General features: G+C 35.4%; 1 protein-coding gene across 2 annotated transcripts in view; it reads left to right on the top strand.

The window, feature by feature from the left end:
- Positions 1–8,599, top strand: part of MYSM1 (Myb like, SWIRM and MPN domains 1) — a 40,747-nt gene that overhangs the window by 26,854 nt on the left and 5,294 nt on the right. For both annotated transcript variants that reach the window (XM_019623679.1, XM_019623678.1), the window contains 5 exons: positions 1,291–1,345; positions 1,715–1,765; positions 2,486–2,560; positions 3,858–4,046; positions 4,688–4,820. In XM_019623679.1, coding sequence (XP_019479224.1) covers positions 1,291–1,345; positions 1,715–1,765; positions 2,486–2,560; positions 3,858–4,046; positions 4,688–4,820 — 503 coding nt within the window. The remainder of the gene's footprint in view (positions 1–1,290; positions 1,346–1,714; positions 1,766–2,485; positions 2,561–3,857; positions 4,047–4,687; positions 4,821–8,599) is intronic.

Raw genomic sequence — 8,599 nt, 5'->3', positions numbered from 1 at the left:
CGATTTTACCACACTCGCAAAATCGCACACAGCCGACCATATAACAAACTCTGTATTTTGAGTGGAAATGTTAGGGGGTCGTCTTATACGCCGAGTCGTCTTATACGCCGGCAAATACGGTATTTAAAAATCATTTCTAGAATTTTCCCAATATTCAACATTTAATTCCTCTGTTTCAAAAATCTGCTTTTTTGTGTGTTTTGAAACCAGCCCAATAATTGCCTATTCCTAGGCCTCCAATAATTTTCCCATTCTCTGCAGCTCCTCAAAAAAACGGTGACAGTGGTTTCGTTTCATATCATGGTTCCTTATTGCTCTGGGATGCATATGCTCTCTTGCTATTTTCTCATCTATCTTGGCCTTTAGTTTCTTTGTATTTGTGTTGATGAAGCACTTTCTAATTTGAAAATCTTTCATCTTTATTCAACAAATGTTTTTGAATGTCAGGCACAGTTGTAAGACTTTGAAGTACAGTATTCAGCAACAAAGTGTCTGTTCTGGAACTAACAGCCTAAGGTAGAATAGGAGCCAAATAGCCCTGCTTTTTAAGTTGTGTTAACATGAACATATTCCTTGTGTTTTTTTGTTTTCTTTCTCGAACATAGCCTCAAAATCCTTTTGGTTGTCGTTAATATTTCTCTAAAACCTCAGTTCTTTACTGGTCAAAGCCTTTCTAACATTTCTCTTAGATTTACACATGCTTTTGTATCTAGCCGTGCTTAGATGCCCCTCTTCCCCTCTTTTTTTTAACTTTTTCATTTTAAAATATGAGTTTATCATAGAACTTTCTGTATACATTAATTTATTTAGCAGAACTGTTTGTCATTTAATCATTCAAATATATGCTGAATCCCTACTCTTGGCTGACCACATGATTGTACTGACAGAAATGTTTTTGAGAAACTTCCATCTTGAACTTTTAGGTCTCATGTTAGGGAATTGGTTACATCTTCACTGGATTTTTTTGAAATCTGCTTTTATTGTAGGACACATATCTGACCATTTATAATATTCTCCTCTTTGGATATTAAAACACAACAGAATTACTTTCTCCCAGAGGTCCTGTCATTTCGTTTTTTTGTTTTTTTTTAAATATTAAGTCCAAAAGAACAGTGCCAATTTCAAAAAGGTTGTATGGAATGTTTTAAGAAATTCTCCTTATTTAATATTTTACTCTTTCTGACAGAATTTAGGTTTAGATTATTGATTCACATTTTCAAATTGTAAATAAATGTTATTTTCCTAATCTTGTTGTTGAGATATTAGAAATAATTTTTTTTTTCTTTTCAGCTCATTTGATCCCTTCCAACTGATACCTTGTAATTTTTTCAGTGAAGAAAATCAGGTACTACTTATGCATCACTAAATGACCGTAAATAATGCCCTCCTGTCAGACATGAAATATTTCTTTTTTTTCTATGTGTGCAAGGCATATATATGTGAAATATTGGGCAAAGAAAGCATGGTATATTAAGGGTCAGATGAATGATACAGATGAAAAATGAGAGGGAATTTCTCCGTGCAAGGGTTTTAAATGGATATGGAGGTGTGTGTGTGTGTGTAAAATATATATTTTTTAAGACCGGTTCTCACTGAGCTTTGATGGTGGTGAGACCTTAATATAATAGGTAAAGGAGAAAAGGGTGGACATTCCAGTTAGGGAGAACAAAATCTCTATTTTTATATCCCCCCCCCTTTTTTTTTTATATTTCAGGAGCCATTTCAGGTGAAAGTGGCTTCAGAAGCACTTTTAATAATGGATTTGGTAAGGATAATCTATTGTGTTTACTTAGTTATTCTGATTTGTATTCTTGTGTATTTTTATTGCAGGCATAAGAGAGAGTATGGAAGACCTGTATTTTGGATCTTAACTATCCTCTTTTTCAAGGAATCTAAAAATAAGTCTTTTCTTTTGGAGAAAAGCCAAACAATTGCATGTTTCCATATTTTAGAGAGAATAAATTAATGTGAGTTTTTGCAGACTGTTTATCATCATTAATCTTATTTTCATTTCCTAGTATCCTTTGTCTGCTGCCTTCTAGATAACTGCAACAAAACACAACTCTTACAATTTAGAGTATCCTTGTTTGCACTAAACTACTGAGACCTCCGATAGTTGTGTGTTTGTTTATGGTATTTTCCTGTAAGTTTCCTGAGTGGTTTTTACTTTATATCCTTTATATCCCTATTATTCCTGAATAGGGAGAGCAAATGGTATCTTTATTTTGTAAGTGAAAAAGTGGCCTCCTGGAGTACTTGAATGTTTGGTCAAAGCTTCTCAGCCAGCAGTGAAGATAGAACTGAAATCTTCAGTCTCTGTGCGCTGAGCCTAGCATCTAGTTCCTCTGCTATACTACTTTAAATTAGAAAAACAGTTACCATACATGTAAATGACTCTCCTCTAAGTGAGTTTCATTCTGATTTTTTTGTCAGGTGGTTTGTTTGTTTGTTTGTTTGGGCTAAGTCTATCTTGTATTTCTTTTAGCATGCTCATGTTTCTATGGCAGAAGTGATTGGCCTGTTAGGAGGAAGATACTCTGAAGTTGATAAGATAGTTGAAGTAAGTTCTCTATTTTAAAAGTTTTAAATGTATTTTGTCCTGCTGCCATACCAAATATCTTTTTTTTTAAGTTAAAGTTTATTGGGGTGACAATTGTTAGCAAAGTTACACAGGTTTCAGGTGTGCAATTCTGTAATACATCATCTATATATCACATTGTGTGTTCACCACCCAGAGTCAGTTCTCCTTCCATCACCATGTATTTGACCCCCTTTACCCTCAACTACCTACCCCCCAACCCTCTTACCCTCTGGTAACCACTAAACTGTTGTCTGTGTCTATGAGTTTTCGTTTCTTCGTTTGTCTTGTTTCTTTGTTGCTTTCAGTTTTATATCTCACATATCAGTGAAATCATATGGTTCTCACCTTTTTGTGTGTGACTTATTTCACCTAGCCTAATAATCTCAAGAGTGTCCTTTGATAGATGATTGGATAGAGAAGATGTGGTATATATACACAATGGAATACTGTTCTGGCATAACAAAAGATGAAATAGTGCCATTTGTGACAACGTGGATGGATCTTGAGATTATCATACCAAATATTTTTATAGATTTCAGTGGATATAATTGAAATACAGACTTCACCTATGATATGAATAAGAATATGCAAAATAATACTTACCTGGCAGGGGAGACACCATGATCACGAAGGTGGTTTTCCCAGGGCGAGGCTTATCCATTGCACTCTGGATGTGCTGACCCCTGCGATTTCCCCAAATGTGGGAAACTCGACTGCATAATTTGTGGTAGTGGGGGACTGCGTTTGCGCTTTCCCCTGATTAAAAAAAAAAAAAAAAAGCAAATATGGAAAGTTGTATATTCCTAAAAGTGACTTAACATTTCATATATTAAGCACCCGTTTTCTCTTACCACCACTGAGAAAGGGGGAACACTGTCAGGCCTTGGTTCCTCATTGCCTTCACCAGTAAAAAGTTACAATTCTATGAGGCCAAGAAGCATGTGCTAACCTTGTAGTTGAAACTCGGTGTAGGTATCATTCTGTTGAAAATATTATCATAAATAGTAGGGGTGTCACTGAAAGAGTATGTTTATACAGGTATTATATGGACTGACCTAGAAAATTAACAATTATTATGACCTTGTTTAAGTAGAAAAGTGGATTCTGAGTTCCTAGAACATAATCACACTTTGGAGTGTAATTCATTTGCAAGTTAAAGGCTGCCTATGATATAGTCAAATAAAAGACTTGGCTTAAAGAAGTGTCTGTATCAAAACATTAAAGTAATAGAATTAACAGAATTTCAGTATAATCACATAAGGGTTATCCTTTTTAGGTGTGTGCAGCAGAACCATGTAACAGTCTGAGTACAGGACTGCAGTGTGAGATGGATCCTGTCTCACAAACACAGGCCTCAGAAACCTTGGCTGTAAGAGGCTATAGTGTTATTGGGTGGTATCATTCTCATCCTGCCTTTGATCCTAACCCTTCCCTACGAGATATTGACACTCAAGCCAAATACCAGGTATGTTTGTCTTCTGTATGTGTGTTCTGCAAATGATTGCACATTCTCTCTCCGCTGATTGCTTTCTATAACAAATGTACTTTTAACATTTCCAGCAAAGTATTACATTTCTGATATTCTTTACGTCTGGATATAATAACTTGCATTTTTTTCTGATTATAAAAATAATACATGTTTATTTATGGGAACAATTAGGACAGGGACTGGAAATAATTGAAATAATCAGAAACATGTTATACATTTTGCATTTCTGGGAAAAACAAAGTTTTATTTTATTCTGCAATTTTATGTTTGATATGTGAATGCTTTTCTATAAGCAGCTGTTTGTAAATTATTGCCATGTGATAAAGATTATAGCTGATGGGTATTAAATTAGTAAATATATTCATGGCAAATAATAGATGGATTTTACAGGTCAGGTGATCTTTTTAAGGTTGGGTTGAACATGTTTTAGCCTGAAAATTTTAGTGTGCGGAATGAATATATAAGACATTTTATTTAGTTGCTGTTTGGATGTGAAGTTTTTTACGCACCTTTTTGTTCCCTCTTCCTCCGTTAGATGTTTAAAATGTTGGTATGGATAAATACTGACTTTTAAATTTATGTAGTTGAAACTAATTTTACTTTACTTTTCATTATAGAGTTACTTCTCCAGAGGTGGTGCAAAGTTCATTGGAATGATCATTAGTCCCTATAATCGAAACAATCCTTTACCTTATTCCCAGATTACCTGCCTGGTTATAAGTGATGAAATTAGCCCAGATGGCTCTTACCGTAAGTTTTCAACAAAACAACTTCATCTTATTTCTGTCTTCATTTCTTTCAATCTTACAAATCAGAGAATTTACAACTGTGCAAAACTATTTGATGGAAAAGTGTGTGCCCTCAACTAGGGAATCACTATTTGTATACCATGTAGTTCAACTACCCTGTTCTCTTTTATGATATCCTTCTAGATTCAAGTCCCCACTGTGTTACCATGGCCATTGGGCAAAATGATTACAATGTGCAGAAGAGTTGCAGCCACGTGGTGTGTGTGTTAGGTACTAGAGACACTGCAATAAGCAAAATAAATGCTGATTGGCTTTCTTTGCAGTCGCATATGAATGAAAAAAATAGAAAGAAAATTTACTACCCTACCACCAGCTCTCCATGACCTCTTGGTTTAGGCTGAACAATGCCTAATTCTGTTTTCATATCTCTTAGTTTCCATTCTATTTCAGGAAAGAATTTGGTTGGTTTAGCCCATCATTTGGTTCCTTTGGGATTTATGTCCACTTGTGGTCCAATCAACTCTGACTGTGAATGAGTGTGGTTAACTAGGGGAAGGAAGTGTGGATGGAAAGGAAGCAACTGGAGGAAATAACTGACATCTCTAGGATGTTTATTCTCTTGTCATCATTCTTACTGTCACTGCTCTAGTTTTCTGTCCTGTCTGGATACTGTCACTGCACATTGTACTCTTCCCCATTAGCTCATGGGTTCCTTGAAGGTAGATATTATATTATATTCATTTTTCTGTCCTAACTTTCTAGCACAAGGCCTGGCATAAAGTAGGTACTAAGGGAATGTTTGTTTATAAATTAATTTCTCTTCATTTTTAATAATGTCACTCAAATGTCCTCTCTTGGTAAACACTTTTCAGCACTACCTCCATGTCATTTACTATTAATTACTCAGTTCTTTGTGCATCTGTTACACTTGTTTCCTGTCTTCATGGTCACTTTGTCTTCGTAATTGGTTATTTATCTATACAGCATGACTCACTAAACTGTGAGCCCCAAAGAGCGGGAACTGTCTGCTTTGTCTTTGTATCTCTAGCAGCACATAATTGTCTTCCAGCTAGGAATTGGTCTGCACTCTTTAGGTTTTTATTGAATGAATAGTATTGACATTAATTTTAGTCCAAAATGCCCATTGCACATATGTACATCATTGTATATGTCTCTTGCCAGTGTAATTTTTAAAAAGTTACAAAAATAGAAATCACAACTAATCTTCAATTTAAATAGTTTCTTAATCTCACAGTCTGCCAGGTTTGGGGAGTGAGCCTCTACTCTGATGCTGTTCACTACAGTAATTACTCGCCACGTATAACTATTTAAATTAATTAGAATTAAATGAAATTTAAAATTCAGTTTCTAAGAAAAAGAAGAACAAAATTGGAGGCATCACGCTACTTGATAATTAAATTCTACTACAAAGCCATAGTAATCAAAACAGCATGGTACTGTCATAAAAACAGACTCATAGATCAATGAAACAGAATAGAGAGTCCAGAAATAAATCCATGCCTACATTGTCATCTTTTTATGACAGGAAGCAAGAATATACAATGGGGTAAAGACAGTCTATTCAAAATATAGTGTTGGGTAAACTGGACAGATACATGAAAAAAAAACCCAAAACTGGACCACCTTCTTACACCATGTATTGGGTTGTCAGAAAAGTCATGACGCATTTTTGCAACGAAAAACCAAAAACACGTCATGACTTTTCCAACAATCCAATATAAGGATAAACTCAAAATAGTTTAAGGACTTAAATGTAAGGCCCAAAATTATAAAACTAGAAGAAAACATAAGCAGTAAACTCTCTGACATTGTTCTTAGTAATATTTTTTTCTGCTATATCTTCTTCGGCAAGGGAAACAAAAGAAAAAATAAACGATTAGGACTATATCAAACTAAAAAGCTTTTGCGCAGCAAAGGAAATCAACAAAATGAAAAGACAGCCTACTGAGTTAGAGAAGATACTCACCAATGATAATCCAATAAGGTGTTAATATCCAAAATTTATAGTGAACTCATACAACTCAGCATCAAAAAAACAATCCATTTAAAAAATGGATAGAGAACCCAAATAGACATTTCTCCAAAGAGGATATACAGATGGCCAATAGACATATGAAAAGATGCTCAATGTCACTGATCATCAGAGAAACGCATATAAAAACCACAGTGAGATATCACCTCACATCTGTAAAATGGCTGTCATCAATTAATCAACATACAACAAGTGTTGGTGAAGATGTGGAGAAAAGGGAACCCTTGTGAACTGTTGCTGGGATTGCAAATTGGTGCAGCCACTATAGAAAACAGCATGGAGGTTCCTCAAAAAATTAAAAATAGAACTACCTTATGACCCAGAAATTCCACTTATGGGTATTTATCCAAAGAAATCCAAAACACTAATTTGAAAAGATATATGCACCACTGTGTTCACTGCAGCACTATATACAATGGTCAAGATAGGGACGCAATCTAAGTGCCCATCAATAGATGATTGGATAAAGAAGAGGTGGTACGTATACACAATGGATTATTACTTGGCCATAAAAAAGAATGAAATCTTACCATTTCTGATAACGTGGATGGACCTAGATTATTATGCTAAGTGAAGTAAATCAGACTGAGAAAGACAAATTCCATATGATTTCACTTATATGTAGACTCTAAAGAACAAAATAAACAAACAAAACAGAAACAGACTCATAGATACAGAGAACAAACTGATGGTTGCCAGATGGGAGGGGGAGTTGGGGGCTGGGTGAAAAAGGTGAAGAGATTAAGAAACACAAGTTGGTAGTTACAAAATAGTCATGGGGATGTAAAGTATAGCATAAAGAAATATATTGTAACATGTATAGTGCCAGTTGGGTACTAAACTAATCAGAGGGATCAGTTCATAAATTATATAAGTACCTAACCACTGTGCTGTACACTTGAAACTATAAAATAATATTGAATGTCATGAATGAATAAATGAATGAATAAATGAAGCATGTTTCAATAAAAGCATGAAAGGGGAGAGCTTATTAGTTATATATGACCATGAACAGGTTATTTAACTTTTCTGTGTCTCAATGTCCTCATCAAAACAAAAAAGGGGGGGGGGCAGTACTAGTAGCTGGTTCATTTAAGTAGCCTTACATATATAAAGCACTTTAAGTTTGGCACATAGAATGCATTATATAAGTTATTATTATGGTATCGGCCTTTGGTAATGAATCAGCTGAGCTTTTCTTGTAATACACTGCAAATACAGTTACATGGGTATTTTGAAGGATATGTGAGAAATTTCTAAGTAGGCTCTTCCTTTGGTCTTGCTTCCTTGCTAGCTGTGTGCATGATGTCCACCCCTTGGGCTCCTTTCCTCTAGAGGGTAGCATGACAGCTTTGACTCAAGTGCAGTTGCTGCCTCTCTAGAATTATTCCCATTTCCTGTCTAGTCTTAGTTTAGCACCTATAGAGAGGTGGAATGAGTGTGGGCTCAAGTCAGGTAAACCTGTTAGGATTTAAAATTCAGTCTCTTCCACTTTACTAAACAGGTTGTTTAACCTGTCTCAGCCTCAACTTTCTTATCTGTCAAATAGAAATAATGCTCCCTACTTCATAGGAGTGTTGTAGGCTTAATAATGTGTTTTAAGAATCACTGGAATGGGCCGGCCGAGTGGCGCGTTGTTTAAGAGCTGGCTTGGGACGCCAGAGGGCCCCGGTTCGGATCCCACATATGAGGGCCAGTGACACTGCCCTCTACAGCTAAGATGCTGA

Source organism: Hipposideros armiger, unplaced genomic scaffold, assembly GCF_001890085.2.
Source record: "Hipposideros armiger isolate ML-2016 unplaced genomic scaffold, ASM189008v1 scaffold_557, whole genome shotgun sequence".
In the NCBI taxonomy this organism is placed as follows: Eukaryota; Metazoa; Chordata; class Mammalia; order Chiroptera; family Hipposideridae; genus Hipposideros; species Hipposideros armiger.
This window is presented reverse-complemented; position numbering and strand designations above follow the sequence as displayed.